The sequence below is a fragment of the Hemitrygon akajei genome, unplaced genomic scaffold, assembly GCF_048418815.1.
Source record: "Hemitrygon akajei unplaced genomic scaffold, sHemAka1.3 Scf000047, whole genome shotgun sequence".
NCBI lineage: Eukaryota > Metazoa > Chordata > Chondrichthyes > Myliobatiformes > Dasyatidae > Hemitrygon > Hemitrygon akajei.
Genome location: NW_027331933.1, coordinates 2,300,187 through 2,317,594, shown reverse-complemented (window position 1 = coordinate 2,317,594; position 17,408 = coordinate 2,300,187). Strand labels below are relative to the sequence as shown.

General features: G+C 44.0%; 1 protein-coding gene across 1 annotated transcript; it reads right to left on the bottom strand.

Moving 5' to 3' along the window:
• Positions 1-333: 333 nt before the first annotated feature.
• LOC140720796 (uncharacterized) lies at positions 334-13,521 on the bottom strand. Its single transcript, XM_073035643.1, is given in 5 exon segments — positions 334-977; positions 1,146-2,985; positions 3,143-4,006; positions 4,260-4,586; positions 13,255-13,521. Coding segments are annotated over 5 exon segments (3,744 nt in total). The 3' UTR covers positions 334-531.
• Positions 13,522-17,408: the final 3,887 nt, after the last annotated feature.

Below are 17,408 nucleotides of genomic sequence, written 5' to 3'. Positions count from 1 at the left end.
CTTCAACTGAATTACCACACCACACCCAGGCAAGGGTTAACACATCAGTGGTCTTCACAGGATACCCCAAATCAGATCCAATCCTATAGATCAAACAAGGTAACAACCATACATTCGATGTGCGTTGAATCGATAATTAACCTACCCTTGTGGGCATGGGAAAATTCCAAACAGTGAACCTTGGCCACTGGTTCCCTTGTTTCGATCCTTCCATTTTTCCTCATTCGTCTCCATCTGACTCTGAGTGTCTGTGTCCTCGGTTAAAACTAAACAAGCTGCGAGCGATGTAAACAAGCTGCAAGTCAGACTGATTCATCTTCTTAAACTCTCTCTCTTAAAATGACTGTCCACAGCAAACAAAACAGAGGGATTCATAACAACTGACTGGTGTGCCAGTAGTTGGGATGACTGAGTGAATCCTTTCCCACATTCTCAGCAGGTGAATGGCTTCTCTCCAGTGTGAACTCGCTGATGATTCTGTAGGTCGGATGAGCGAGTGAATCTCTTCCCAAAGTCTGAGCAGGGGAACGGTCACTCCCCAGTGTGAACTCGCTGGTGTTCCAGAAGGTGGGATGACAGAGTGAACCGTTTCCCACATTCTGAGCAATTGAACAGCTTCTCACCAGTGTGAACACACTGATGTCTCAGTAGGGTGGAAGATTGAGTGAATCTCTTCCCACATTCTGAGCAGGTGAACAGCTTCTTCCCAGTGTGAATTTGTTGATGACTCTGTAGATCAGATGACCGAGTGAATCTCTCCCCACAGACTGAGCAGGTGAAAGGCTTCTCCCCAGTGTGAACTCGCTGGTGACTCTGTAGGGTGGATGACTGAGTGAATCCCTTCCCACAGATTGAGCAGTTGAATGGCTTCTCCCCAGTGTGAACTCGCTGGTGACTCTGTAGGGTGGATGACTGAGTGAATCCCTTCCCACAGAGTGAGCAGGTGAATGGCTTCTCTCCAGTGTGAACTCGCTGATGTCTCTGTAGGTTGGATGACTCAGTGAATCTCTTACCACAGACTGAGCAGGTGTATGGCTTCTCCCAAGTGTGAACTCGCTGGTGCTTCAATAGGGTGGAAGAGTGAGTGAATCTCTTCTCACAGATTGAGCAGGTGAATGGCTCCTCCCCAGTGTGAACTCGGTGATGACTCTGTAGGTGGGATGACTGTGTCAATCCCTTCCCACAGACTGAGCAGTTGAATGGCTTCTCCCCAGTGTGAACTCGCTGGTGACTCTGTAAGGTGGATGACTGAGTGAATCCCTTCCCACAGACGGAGCAGATGAACGGCTTCTCCCCAGTGTGAACTTGCTGATGTCTCTGTAGGCTGGATAACCGAGTGAATCTCCTCCCACAGTCTGAGCAGGTGAACGGCTTCTCCCCAGTGTGAACTCGCTGGTGACTCTGTAGGGTGGATGACTGAGTGAATCCCTTCCCACAGATTGAGCAGTTGAATGGCTTCTCCCCAGTGTGAACTCGCTGGTGACTCTGTAGGGTGGATGACTGAGTGAATCACTTCCCACAGACGGAGCAGATGAACGGCTTCTCCCCAGTGTGAACTTGCTGATGTCTCTGTAGGCTGGATAACCGAGTGAATCTCCTCCCACAGTCTGAGCAGGTGAACGGCTTCTCCCCAGTGTGAACTCGCTGGTGACTCTGTAGGGTGGATGACTGAGTGAATCCCTTCCCACAGACGGAGCAGATGAACGGCTTCTCCCCAGTGTGAACTCGCTTGTGACTCTGTAGCGTAGATGAATCAGTAAATCCTTTCCGACATTCTGAGCAGGTGAATGGCTTTTCCCCAGTGTGAGCTCGCTGATGAACCAGTAGGTTGGATGACTCAGTGAATCCTTTCCCACAGACTGAGCAGGTGAATGGCTTCTCTCCAGTGTGAACTCGCTGATGTCTCTGTAGGTTGGATGACTCAGTGAATCCTTTCCCACAGACTGAGCAGATGAATGGCTTCTCTCCAGTGTGAACTCGCTGATGTCTCTGTAGGTTAGATGACTCAGTGAATCTCTTACCACAGACTGAGCAGGTGTATGGCTTCTCCCAAGTGTGAACTCGCTGGTGCTTCAATAGGGTGGAAGAGTGAGTGAATCTCTTCTCACAGATTGAGCAGGTGAATGGCTCCTCCCCAGTGTGAACTCGGTGATGACTCTGTAGGTGGGATGACTGTGTCAATCCCTTCCCACAGACTGAGCAGGTGAACGGCCTCTCCCCAGTGTGAACTCGCTGATGACTCTCTAGGTGGGATAACCGAGTAAATCCCTTCCCACAGACTGAGCAGGTGAACGGCCTCTCCCCAGTGTGAACTCCCTGATAACTCTGTAGGTGGGATAACCGAGTAAATCCCTTCCCACAAACAGAGCAGTTGAACGGCTTCTCCCCAGTGTGAACTCGCTGATGTACCAGTAGGGTGAATGACTGAGTGAATCTCTTCCCGCAGACTGAGCAGGTGTATGGCCTCTCCCCAGTATGAACTCGCTGGTGTTTCAATAGGGTGGAAGAGTGAGTGAATCTCTTCTCACAGACTGAGCAGGTGAACGGCTTCTCCCCAGTGTGAACCCGCTGGTGACTCTGTAGGGTGGATGACTGAGTGAATCCCTTCCCACAGACTGAGCAGATGAACGGCTTCTCCCCAGTGTGAACCCGCTGGTGACTCTGTAGGGTGGATGACTGAGTGAATCCCTTCCCACAGACTGAGCAGGTGAATGGCTTCACCCCAGTGTGAACCCGCTGGTGACTCTGTAGGGTGGATGACTGAGTGAATCCCTTCCCACAGACTGAGCAGATGAACGGCTTCTCCCCAGTGTGAACTTGCTGATGTCTCTGTAGGCTGGATAACCGAGTGAATCTCCTCCCACAGACTGAGCAGTTGAACGGCTTCTCCCCAGTGTGAACTCGCTTGTGACTCTGTAGCATAGATGAATCAGTAAATCCTTTCCCACATTCTGAGCAGGTGAATGGCTTTTCCCCCAGTGTGAACTCGCCGATGTCTCAGTAGACTGGATAACTCACTGAATCCTTTCCCACAGACTGAGCAGGTGAATGGCTTCTCTCCAGTGTGAACTCGCTGATGTCTCTGTAGGTTGGATGACTCAGTGAATCCTTTCCCACAGACTGAGCAGATGAATGGCTTCTCTCCAGTGTGAACTCGCTGATGTCTCTGTAGGTTGGATGACTCAGTGAATCTCTTACCACAGACTGAGCAGGTGTATGGCTTCTCCCAAGTGTGAACTCGCTGGTGCTTCAATAGGGTGGAAGAGTGAGTGAATCTCTTCTCACAGATTGAGCAGGTGAATGGCTCCTCCCCAGTGTGAACTCGGTGATGACTCTGTAGGTGGGATGACTGTGTCAATCCCTTCCCACAGACTGAGCAGGTGAACGGCCTCTCCCCAGTGTGAACTCGCTGATGACTCTCTAGGTGGGATAACCGAGTAAATCCCTTCCCACAGACTGAGCAGGTGAACGGCCTCTCCCCAGTGTGAACTCCCTGATAACTCTGTAGGTGGGATAACCGAGTAAATCCCTTCCCACAAACAGAGCAGTTGAACGGCTTCTCCCCAGTGTGAACTCGCTGATGTACCAGTAGGGTGAATGACTGAGTGAATCTCTTCCCGCAGACTGAGCAGGTGTATGGCCTCTCCCCAGTATGAACTCGCTGGTGTTTCAATAGGGTGGAAGAGTGAGTGAATCTCTTCTCACAGACTGAGCAGGTGAACGGCTTCTCCCCAGTGTGAACCCGCTGGTGACTCTGTAGGGTGGATGACTGAGTGAATCCCTTCCCACAGACTGAGCAGATGAACGGCTTCTCCCCAGTGTGAACCCGCTGGTGACTCTGTAGGGTGGATGACTGAGTGAATCCCTTCCCACAGACTGAGCAGGTGAATGGCTTCACCCCAGTGTGAACCCGCTGGTGACTCTGTAGGGTGGATGACTGAGTGAATCCCTTCCCACAGACTGAGCAGATGAACGGCTTCTCCCCAGTGTGAACTTGCTGATGTCTCTGTAGGCTGGATAACCGAGTGAATCTCCTCCCACAGACTGAGCAGTTGAACGGCTTCTCCCCAGTGTGAACTCGCTTGTGACTCTGTAGCATAGATGAATCAGTAAATCCTTTCCCACATTCTGAGCAGGTGAATGGCTTTTCCCCCAGTGTGAACTCGCCGATGTCTCAGTAGACTGGATAACTCACTGAATCTTTTCCCACATTCTAAACAGGTGAATGGCTTCTCCCCAGTGTGAATTCGTTGATGAACCTGTAGTTTGGATGACTCAGTGAATCCTTTCCCACAGACTAAGCAGGTGAATGGCTTCTCTCCAGTGTGAACTCGCTGATGTCTCTGTAGGTTGGATGACTCAGTGAATCTCTTACCACAGACTGAGCAGGTGTATGGCTTCTCCCCAGTGTGAACTCGCTGGTGCTTCAATAGGGTGGAAGAGTGAGTGAATCTCTTCTCACAGATTGAGCAGGTGAACGGCTTCTCCCCAGTGTGAACTCGCTGATGTACCAGTAGGGTGGATGACTGAGTGAATCTCTTCCCGCAGACTGAGCAGGTGAACGGCCTCTCCCCGGTGTGAACTCGCTGGTAAGCCATTAGGTCAGATGACTAAGTGAATCCTTTCCCAGAAATTCAGCAGACGACCAACTTCTGACCAGTGTGAACTGACTGGTGTGTCCGCAGGTGGGAAGACCAACTGAATCCTTTCTCACACACAGAACAGTTAAATGGTCTTGCCCAGTGTGGATCTGCTGATGTACCTTCAATTGTGATAACCGAGTGAATCCATTCCCACTGTCTGAGCAGGTGAACGGCCTTTCTCCTGTGTAAAATGACGGGTCGCCAGTTGGTCAAATGACCGAGTGAATCCCTCCCCACAGTCTGAGCAGGAAGGATGGTCGATTGAATCCCTTGCTCCACCTCTTAAATATCCAGACAGAGACAACAAAACTGGTGTGCTGTGTTTGAGATTCCTGGAGACAAATTCCTTCTGATTTTTAACCTGTAAAAAGGTTTACAAAATCCATCAATGGGTTTAGGACAACATTTCAGATGAGATCACTTGAGTTGTCAAGGTGTAATCTGGTATCACACTGTTACAGTGAGGTTCAACCCAAGTTGGACAGAGAAACCATATCCTGACTGGGCAGAGTGCTGGTATCTGGAATGACCATCAATTCCCTGATGCTCTTCCTGTTTCTATAAGAATGGGGCATTTCTGCCATCTCCAATCTGTGACCTGGCTCAGTTTAACTCTCTCCATTGGTACTATTCCCTGTTCCTGCTGAGCAGCATGGCTGCCTGGCGCCACAGTAACTGAAACAGTCTCACGCAAATTGTCTTTCTTCACGTGAAGCTGGGATCTTCTTTTATGTGTTATTAACTTAAAGTGCCACAATTTTAACACCATATAAAAAATTCCTGCTGAGATTAATGGTTGGTCCGCACAGCTGTTAAAAGGGGTTAGAGTGAATTTTTGTAATATTTCAGGTTCTTGTAGAAAAGTACAACACAGAAACAGGCCCTTTGGGCATTTAGTTTGTGCTGAACTATTTAAACTGCCCACTCCCACACTCCTACCATCCAGGTACCTATACAAACCTCTTTAATGTTGAAATTGCGCTCGCATGCACCACTTGTGCTGGCTGCTCATTCCACACCCAGATGACCATCTGTGTGAAGAAGTTTCCCCTCATGTTCACTCAACATTTCACCTTTCACCCTTAACCCATGGCCTCTGGTTGTAGTCCCACCCAATCGCAGTGGAGAAATCTAGCTTGCAATTACCTCTATCACAATCAAATCTCCCCTCAATCTTCTACATTCCAAGGAATAAAGTCCTGACCTGTTCTATCTTTCCTTCTAACCTAAGTCCTCCAGACCTGGCAACATCCTTGTGAATTTTCTCTGAACTCTTTCAAACTCTTTTACATCTTTCCTGTAGGTTGGTGACCAAAACTGCACACAATACTTCAAATTAGGCCTCAACAATGTCTTCTACAAGTCAACATAACATCCACCTTTTGTTGTCAGTATTTTTGTTCATGAAGGCCATTGGGCTAAAATCTTGCTTTCCATCTCTAACTGTGAAACCACTTTCAGTGAATTAAGGACTTGTATTCCCAGGTCCCTTTCTTCTACAACACTCCTCCGTGACCGACCAGTCACTGTGAAAGACCTCCTTTGGTAGGTAATACTAAAGTGCAACAACTCACACTTGTCTGCATTAAATTCCATTTTCCATTTCTCAAACCATTTTCCCAGTTGGTCCAGTTCGTACTGCAAGCCATGATAGTCTTCCTCACTGTCCACTACACCACCAGTCTTGGTGTCGTCCACAAATTTGCTGATCTAGTTAATCACACTATCATCCAGATTACTGATATAGATGACAAACAACAACAGATCCAGCACTGATCCCTGTGGCGCACCACTAGTCACAGGCCTCCGGTCAGAGAGGCAACCATCTGCTACCACACTCTGGCTTCTCCCAAAGACAGTGTCTCATCCGATTTACTGTCTAATCTTGAATGCTGAGTGACCGAACCTTCTTGACCAACTTTCCATATGAGACTTTGTCAAGTGCCTTGCTAAAGTCCATGTAGACAACATCCACTGCCTTGCCTTCATCCACTTCCTTGATAACTTCCTCGAGAGACTCTATAAGATTGGTTAGACATGACCTACCATGCACAAAGCCATGCTGTCTATCCTTAATCAGTCCACATCTATCCAAATACTTATATTTCCGGTTCCTGCACATACGTTCCAGTAACTTTCCCACTATTCACTACTAGTCACCACTCCGTGGGTTTGGAGATTTCCCTTGAATTTCATAGAATCATAGAAATCTATAGCACATTACAGACCCTTTGGCCCACAGTGCTGTGCTGACTATGTAACTTACTCTAGAAACTGCCTGGAGTTTCCCTAGCGCATAGCCCTCTATTTTTCTGAGCTCCATGTAACTATCTAAGAGAGTGTTAAAAGTCCCTGTTGTATCCGCCTCGACAACCGCTGCTGGCAGTGCATTCGACACATCCAACACTCTCTGTGTAAAAAACCTACCCCTGACATCCCCTCGGCATATATTTCCAAGCACCTTAAAACTATGCCCCCTCCTGTTAGCCATTTTAACGCTGGGAAAAAATCCTCTGGCTATCCACACACTCAATGCCCCTCATCATCTTATACACCTAAAAAAGGCTCTAAGCATAAACAAGGAAATTGTACATTGCTTTGAGGATTTGTTAGAAGTAAACAAAATTATGAGGGTATAGATAGGGTAAATGCAAGCAGCTTTTTCCACTGAGGATGGGTGGGACGACAACCAGAGGTCATGGTAAGTGGGGAAGGTGAAAATTTAATGGGAACATTTGGAAAAGTTCTTTGCTGAAATGGTCGTGAGAGTGTAGAATGAGATGTCAGCACTAGTGGTGAATATGAGCTCGATTTCACCATTAAGAGAAGTTTGACAGGTACCTGGATGGTAGGGGTATGGAGGGTGATGATCCCTGTGCAGGTAGTTGCATTAGAGAGCTTAAATGTTTTTGGCATTGACTATATGGGCCAAATAGCCTGTTTCTCCACTGAACTTCTCCATGTTTCTGTGACAGAGAAGCTGGCCAAACTTGTTTGGAAGGGGAAAGGTAGGAGTGACAACGGAGCAGCAATGGCTGGAGTTTCTGGGAGCAATTCGGAAGCTGAGTGATAGACACATCCCAAAGAAGTGGAAACATTGGAAAGGCAGGAGGACACCACTGTGGCTGAAATGAGAAGCCTAAGCCAACTTCGTGCATTGACTCATAACATTTTTTGGGTGTATGTTTGTCAGAAACACATCCAACAGTTTTCCCATCAGAAGTGCAGGTAAATTCTGGACCTGATTTCAAATGAACCACTGAGCGCTCTAAAAAAAAAGGTGCTGCAGAGGCCGATTTCTCCCTTGTGCTTTTATTTTTAGTGTGAACTATGTAACATTGATGGTGATTAATGATTATTACTTTCAGGCGACAGCCCTCCAAACCTGTGACTAACCACAGTAAAACTTAGTGAACCTGCCATGGTTGGGTCTTGGGTGTCGGACTAGCAGATTTTCTGTATTATTAGATGTTCTCATATTAATACATCATACCTCACTTCCAAATCACTGTTTTTAGACATCACATTATAGAATGATGTGTTCCACATAACCTGCAAGTTTAAAAGAAGCTCAGAAAATAAGGTCAAAGTAAGTTTCAAAAACATCTGGGAAACAGAAACGTGCAAGTTTAAAGGGAGCAGAGATACCTGATTGACCAGCATGAGGTGTTGAGCTACCTAAAATGCATTTTTGAATGTATAATGTAGATTTAAACAATTAATTGGATTTACATTATTTTATTAACATTCTCTTGGATCTCTTAATCGTAATTCACATTGAATGTAGGATTAACCTTTCTGCATTTAGATAACTACAATTTTTGTTCTTTTCTTTCGAAAAAAGCAGCCACATCATAACACTATTCAAACTTCAGACCAAAAGTCTTCTTTTTCCCCCTTTTATTTTTTCCCAGGAAAAGAAAAACTTTAAACTTTTTGCTATTTAAAATTGGTAACATTTATCAATTCATGCTATTGTTTAAAATTAAGTTGCTTAACTCCCTGAAGCAAACTTGTAAGTTCACTAGCTAACAGCTCCTACATCATAAATTGGGAGACGAATGTACACATCCCAACCTTATTTGGTATTTGTATTCAATTTTTCCCACAGATGGTGAACTGCTAATCTTGACTGGTTCATCAGGCACAGCCCAGAGTAGATCTGAAGGGAGGTGGGGTGGTTTGTGTATTTGCGGCAGTGCTGGGAGGAAAAATCAGCATGAATGATGAATGTCTTTAATGTCCCTTCCTATAAAATGCTCTACAAATGTTTCACACTTATTTGACCTTGGGCTTTTTTTAAAACCATATTACACTTTAGTCAGGATTACTTAGAATTTCAACATCTCTTTTCCAGCGAAAATAATAAGTGGGAAAGGGTATAATTTAAAGATCCTATGTATTCAGTTTAATCTACCCCGTTCTAATGAAATGTTTATTCAGTTATTCATGCTATTGACAAGGCTCTGAATAAAGCAAATGAGGACCAATAGGTGTGGTCCATTCTTACAACCAGTTCGATGGCATAATTATAAACTCACTTCTCCATGTCTTCACATTTAGCAGCAGAATCACAAGAAGAGGTGGCAAATGACCAGGGAAAGCTTCACACAGAATCACAGAATAATTATTATAAAATTATTGTTGGCATGAAAGGAGATAATCAATCAGAACTATCCTCTCAACTCCAATCCTTTTCTCTTGCCCTGCATCACTGCAAAAATTCCCTCTCATTTCCTTTCTAATTCTATTTGAATGTACTGTCTTAGTCTTTGCCAGTACTGTCCTGTGGATATCCAGTAAGTGTGCTCTGGAAGTCCAACCCAAAGTAGAATCTTTGCTAATCTACAATGCTAGCACTGTACCTCACCATACTTTATGTTTGGTAATTTAGCCCAGATTCCTATTTTCAAATCACAGGTAAGACTAAATATTAATTTAAAACAAAGGCTAAGATTTAAACTTTCATCTTATGGTGATGATCATCTAATGTTATACTGCTTTTCCCTATATAAAAGGGGTGATAGATAAGTTTGTGGCCTCAGGTAGAAGGAGTCAATTTTAGAAAATCTAGCACATCTATTTTTCAACATAGTCCCCTCCTACATTTACACACTTAGTCCAGCGGTCGTGGAACATACGAATCTTGGACCTCCAGAAAGTGTCCACAGATGGGTGATTGATAAGTTTTGTTCCCTTTCTCCCAGTTCCTAATCCTTGCGTTTAGATAGCTGGAGCTCAGCTCTGTCCGAGAGATCCATCGGTTCCCATTCCCTCATCAACCGGAAGCTCCCCGGGGTCCGTGTACGGATCGTGGGGCTGAGAGAGAGGGAAGAGGGCAGGACTGTCCCGGGATTGCTGGCCACGGTGTCCGAAATTCAGAAGAATTATCCCGAAGTCGGTGTTTAAGATAAAAATACGGAGAATCGCTCTTACCTGCAACAGACATTTTCAAGGCCTTGTGTACTGTGCGCATGCGTGACACTCGGTGACGTCGTCAGCCCGACGCCTGCGCAGTTCATCAGTGCTTCAGCGCCTGATAAAAATTTATACCGGAGGGCCTTATGGGTAATAACGGTGCCATTAAATATTTCTTGAAGCACCGGATCAATGTCCATATCTCTTTTTTTTCGGGTGTATAGAAAAAATCTGCAGCTCTTTTAACGCAGGAAGCGGCTCACATAAACACTATACTCAATATCAACGTGTATCTAATGCCAAAGTAAAATGCAGATATAAAACACAAGAGATTCTGCAGTTGCTGGAAATACAGAGACGCACACACACAAAATGCTGGAGGAACTCTGCAGTTCAGGCAGCAACTAAGCAGCGGAGTACACAGCCTAAGCGTGCTGAAGGGGCTCGGTCTAAACGTTATTTATTTATTCCTCTCCACAATTGTTGCCTGATCTTTTGATTTCCACAAGCATTTTGCAGAAAATAACCATTTTTTGGGGGGTCAACCAGTTTCCAAATTTTTCTGATCTTCCTTTTGTAGCCATATCCTGCTGGTCTGTTTCTTCCTCCTCTTCCTCCTCGTAAACTCTAGACCCCATCTCTCTCTGGAGCCCCAAAGCCTGACTCAGGCTGGCAACACTTTGGTTTCTGATTCTGCACAACCGAAGTTTCAATCGCTAGTCTGCTGTCAGACTTTTGAGGCGCATTCTGTTACGAGACCGCAGGTTCGCTTACTGTGAGTGTCGCTTTAAGTGTCTGAGTGAGGCGGGGCTGTGACGTCACACTCGCCCTGCAGCAGAGACAGAGAGACAGAGGGGAGGGGAGAGAGGGAGTGGAGGGAGAGAGAGAGGGAGAGGGAGAGGAAGAGAGAGAGAGTGTGAGAGACTTCAGCTTGTCACTGCGATGCCCAAAAGATTGGGTTGATCATCGGCATGCAGTGCACAACGGATGTGTGACTGTCACTTCGTATCATCCATATGTGTGGATTTGCTGGAGTATCCTGTGGTATCACTTTTGTTGGCCCTTACCTGGAATCGGGGTGTTCTGTGGTAACCACCTGAAGACGATATTCCTGTCACTGTCATCTAGCGATATTTCTAAGTGGATTTCGGAACGAATCGACGGATAAGATCTTCGGCGACTGTTACTTCGTTTACCCAACGTGGAATGTGTGTGGAATTCTTCGTAATTGCCTTCTCTCCACAAGTTCGTGTGGATTTACAAATCTCTCCTCTCACTCACTTATTCCGTGGATTACTGAACTTTTCCACTTTACCATCTGCAGACTTTAAGCATTGTTTCCCAAGCTTGTTAGTTCGGGAGCTATATATACGCATTACACTGTTAACTTCTGTTTATTTTGTTTAATCTTTTATATTTGTAGCAGATACTAATGAAGAGAGTGGTTTTAACATCGAAACCAGACTCCATTAGTGATCTATTGCTGCTGGTACGTAACAATTCCAACAACCCAGCTGTCTGAGGCACAGTCCTTTAAAATTGGTGAAAATGACCCAAAACGTTGAAAAGAGCAGGGAAGAAGGAGTTTAACCAGCTTCGTTCAGCCTGGAGAAAATCATGCAGGAAATTCATGCAGGTGTATAAGATGATGAGAGGCATTGGTCGTGTGGATAGTCAGAGGCTTTTTCCCAGGGCAGAAACGGCTAACACGAGGGGGAATAGGTTTAAGCTGCTTGGAAGTAGGTACAGAGGAGATGTCAGAGCTGAGTTTTTATAAGCAAAGAGTGGTGTGTGTGTGGAATGCACTGCCAGCGACGGTGGTAGAGGCGGATCCAATAGAGTCTTTTAAGGGACTCTTAGATAGGTACATGGAGCTTAGGAAAATAGCTGGCTATGCGGAAGAGTAATTCTGAGCAGTTTCTAGAGTAAGTTACATGGTCAGCACAACATTCTGGGCCAAAGCATCGGTAATATGTTGTAGATTTCTGTGATTTTATGAAATTCAAGGGAAATCTCCTATCCCACAGAGTGGTAACTAGTTGGAGAGTGAGAGGGGAACGGCATATACTGATATGAAACAGAAACTTGGGTAGGGACCAGATGGGCCGAGCGGCCTCTCTAGTGTACAATGTGAGTGTGGTAGAGACAGTAAGTACCTGAGACACGGGATTTGATACAGAACTGATTTATCTTTCACAGATACACAATATTAAACGCCAGTCTAGTTTCAGCAGATCAGACTCCTCCAATGCTCAGTGACCAGGGTTCAGTCCTGGGTGCGATGAGCAGCCGCAAGAACTGCAGAATCTGACAGTAACAGTCCCTCATGAACCTGCAGCTGCCTTCAGTCACCGTGATGGTTAAACATTTAACACGGAGCTGATTTGAACTTCCTCCCTGATGTGAAGTTGCTGGTGTTGCAGCAGCTGGGATGATTGAGTAAAACTCTTTGCTCACTCCGGACAGAAATGTGGCCTCTATTTATTGTGAACTCACCGGAGCATCACAAGGTGGGTTAACTGAATGAGTGTCTTCGCACACACGGAGCAGGTGAACGGCCGCTTCCCAGAGCGAAGCTGTTGGTGTATCTGCGATTAATGACGTCAGACTGCTACCAACGTCATGGCAATGTATCCAATCAGATCACGGACATGGACACGTGCTCGGGCTCTCCTTGTAGCGCGTGGGGCACTGTCTTCTCCAACATCTCCGCCTCCACATTCAAGGATCGGCGGCATTCAAGCGCTGGTGAACTGACAGATACAGCGGAACTAACGAGCTGTTGTGGTTGGGATTCCTATACACAGATCCTTTGACTTTTCTACACTGTTAAACGTTTACAAAGCTTGTAAGTGGATGAAGGGCAACATTTCATTTTTCAAAATGTTCCTGAGGCGAGCGGGGTAATTTAGTGAAGGTTTATAGCCTTTGTTATATAACTCAGCCATGACTTTTTTCTTATACTTAAAACGTTCATTTAATACCCCGGGCAAATAATCAACGACCAGCCTTATCTTATCATCTTCAAAGTTAATCATACCTAACCGACGAGATGGCGAATTATAGTAACCTTTCTTTTCAAGAAACGCAATGATCGCAGGTCGAGGTTTCTGCTGAGAAGAGGATTTAAACACTGGGGCTCGGTGTACCCGGTCTATTCTAGGCGGAGTCTCCAAAACGTCAGAAAACATACGAGCCAAGAGCTTTGCAAAAAATTCTGAAGGTCGATTGCCTTCGACCAACTCAGGAAGACCCAAAATTCGTATATTGTTCCTTCTTGATCTATTCTCAAGGCGACAATCTTTTGTCTTAGAGATTCAACGATTTTCGATTGTTTATCTCCGAACTTCCCCAACTCATCCGTCTTAGTATCAAGTCTCGTTACAGCATCTTCATGTTCCTGAATCTGAGTAGTCTGTTCCTGCAAAGTGTTTTGAATAGTCTGCAGCAGAATCTCCATTCGTTTAAGCTCTGTGGTAACCTTTAAACACACATCCGAATGTGGTTCAGACGTTTCGCTCTGAGCTTTCCGAATTAGCTCCGCAATAGCTTCCACAGTCACAGAAGGATCCTCTTCTTTTTTCCAGAAGTTTTAGCACGAGACATCAACGCAGATTGGATTCAGTAACTTAAAAAGAACGAAGCTGTTCGAGAAGCACGTCTACTCCATGCAATGCCATGAGGGGAAGGACAACATTTCAACTCAGATAATTTTAGTCTCCATGGTGCCTTCTGATAAAAACCCTGTCACAGCTCCAAACAATTTGGAGGAATAATACTTCATCTTCAAACTGACCGCAGTCTCGGCACCAGGCACAATATCAAACTCTCTGCTTCGCTCTGTGTATCAAAATGGATCATTCCTCCCCTTCATCAGTCTGTGACTTGGCTCAGTTTGTCTGTCTCCTTCGCGTTCTGAGCATGCGCCACACACCCACAGAGATCACATTTTATTTACATGGCTGTGACTAGAGAATTTCTGAATATTATGTCCCTCCTGGCATTTGACGGTGGTAAACTCAGAGTCAGCAATGGTATTGACCCTCAGGAGTAGGTGATTAGGCTTTTTCGTTGGAGATCGATAAACTGCCGGTGGTGTGTGTCTGGATGAGTGGGTCGTTTTCAGACTGGAAGGAGGTAGCATTTGGAGTACCCCAGAGATCAGTCCCTGACCACAGTTGTTCACAGTTTAATGTCCTGGCGGAGGCAGCGAGATGTGAGATGTCCCAGTCTGCTGCTGACGCAGAAAGAGTGGAGTTGGGGGAGGGGAGGCTATTCACATGCAATTTCGTAGCTTTACAATCAGTACATAGTGCACTGTGGGGCTGCAGTGGCGGGTTCCAATCTGCTAATTAGATTTGCTGACCACAGTACATTGATCCGCCGAATCCCAAACAACTGCTGAACAGTGTCGATGATCAGAGGGATCGCAGACTCCAAGGAGGCGGGGCTATGACGTCAGTCACAGGCTAACGGCGCCAACTGTGGCCTGAACCATAAGTGAGAGAGAGCGATCTGCAGACAGGCAGTCGGCCAGTCTAAAGAGAGAGAGAGAGAGAGAGAGAGAGAGACTGGAAAAGCTGATCGCTTCAGTTAGACGCAGCTGAGGCTTGGAACTCTCCTATGCCCACAAGAGTGGGTTGATCATCGGTACACGGAACCACAACGAATGTGTGTGGCTGTCACTTCGTATAATCCATAGGAATGGATTTTGGAATATATTGTGTTAACCCTTGCCTGGGTATGTTGTGCGGTAACCCCTGGAAGACGGTATTCCTGTGACAGGTCATTTTCGCTGATAACTCGTATGTGGACGGATTCAACGGATAAGAACTTCGACGACGGTATTTTGAAGTAACGGCCGTTTCTCTACGTTTCACCCTGGATTACAAATATCTCTTTCCCGTCATTTATTCCGTGGATTACTGAACTTTCCTACTTTACCACCTCGAGACTCTGAGATTTATTTCCTCAGGGTGGATAGTCTGGTAGTTATATTTACACATATAGGCACTTAACAGTGTAAACTATCCTTTACTTCGTTAAGTTACTATATGACAAGTAGATACTCATAAAGAAAGTGGTTTTAACATCAAAACCAGACTCCAGTGTGAATTCTATTGTTGTTGGTTCGTTTCTAAAACGTCACAGTTAGTAACAACAGTTTTATTAAACTAGTTAGACCACATCTGGAGTGTTTCATGCAGTTCTGGTCGCCCCCATTCACGGAAGGCTGTCGGGGCTTTGGAGAGGGCGCAGAAGAGGTTTCCCAGGATACTGCCTGGATTAGAGGGCATGAGCTATAACGAAAGGCTGGATAACAGTTCAGTTCAAAAATGAAAACAGTTCAGTTTCCTTCTGTGGTTCCAGAGCAGAAAATCAGTCTGTCTAAAATTTCCACACAATTAAAATGGGGAATTTGTTTATTCTCATAACGTACTGAGCTACAGTGATAACTTTGCCTGACGTACCATCCACATAGATCGATACATTACAACAGTACATTGAGCTGATATACGACAGAACAATCCCTGTAACAAAGCATTATGGCTGCAGAGAAAGTGCAGTGCAGATAGACATATGGTGCAGGGTCATGTCGAGTTACATTGTGAGGCCGAGACCATTTTATCATTCATTTGGCTTATATCCACAGACAGGAAGAAGTCCTTGAGCTTGTCATTACTAATAACTGCAGGTCTTCTTTTTTTCTCACTTTCTCTTGGCACTAGACGGGAATGTCCATTAACCCCTTTATTATTTAATTCTGTATTGGAGCATTTAGCTATAACACTACGTGAAGCTGAAAATATTCTTGGTATCTCTATGAATGGAACCATACATAAGATTTCTCTTTATGCAGATGATCTTTTGGTTTTTATTTCAGATCTTGAGGAATCAATTCCTAATCTTTTGGAAACACTTAAAGATTTTGGTAGATTTTCAGGATATAAAATTAACTTGAATAAAAGCGAATTGTTTCCATTAAATGTCCATGTTAGTATTTATGATGATATTCTTTTTAGAATTGTTAATACATTTAGATATTTAGGTATTATAATTACTAAAAAATATAAAGATCTCTATAAAGCGAATATAGTTCCTTTAATGGACTCCATGAAGCAGCCATTTTCTAGATGGAATCCACTTAATTTTTCTTTAATAGGTCGTATTCATGCTGTGAAAATGATGATTTTACCTAGATTTTTATATATTTTCGAAAATATACACATCTTTTTAACTAAAAAAAATCGATCAAATTGACTCTCTTATTTCTTCCTATATTTGGAACAATAAGAGACCATGAATTAATAAGTATCATTTACACAATTCAAAAAAGATGGTGGACTTGCACTTCCTAATTTAAGACTGTATTATTGGGCTGTGAATATTAGACAATTATGTTTTTGGTTACATTGGCTTGATAAGAACCAAAAATCAATATGAGTTGATTTGGAATTAAAAGCTGTTAAACAATTTTATTTAACTTCAATTTTAGGAGCTCCATTACCTTTACAGCTCTCTAAAATTTCAAATTTAAATCTTTACCCGGTTATTAAACAATCCCTACGGATTTGGGTTCAGTTTCGTTTTTTTAAAAAAATTTTAAACGATTTAAGTTGTCTAGTTTTTTATATCGAAACTTTTCATTTAAACCTTCAACAACTGACCCAATTTTTCTCCTATGGAAAAATAAAGGGATCCATTCGTTTACAGATTTATTTTGTGATTGACGATTGATGACCTTTGAAGAGTTATTTAACAAATTTTCTCTCGCTCATACACATTTTCAGCAATATGTTCAGATTGGACATTTTTAACAGCAATATCTACATAAGTTTCCATATTTACAAGAATCTGATTTGTTGGATAACATTTTGAAATCGAATCCCTTAGTGAAAGGTTCCATTAGCAGAATTTATAATTTATTTTTGTTACAAAAAGAGAACCTATCACTAAAGACTAAATAAGATTGGGAGAGAGAACTTCATATGGCCTTTGTTAATGATGATTGGCTTCGAGTTTTGAAAAACTTAAATTCTTCTTCTGTATGTGCCCACCATCGTTTAATTCAATTTAAAATTGTTCACCGTTATTATTTAACAAAGGAGAGACTATCTAAAATATTTCCTTGTATAGACAAATGTTGTGATAGATGTAAAACTGAAGTAGCTACGTTGTCACATATGTTCTTGTCATGTACTTCATTAAAATCGTTTTGGAAATCTTTATTTTCTACAAGTTCTAAAGCTCTGAAAATTAATTTACAACCTGATAGATTGACTGTTCTATTTGGAATAGTTCCATATCATATTCAGGGTATTTCATCTTCAGATCAACATGTAATTG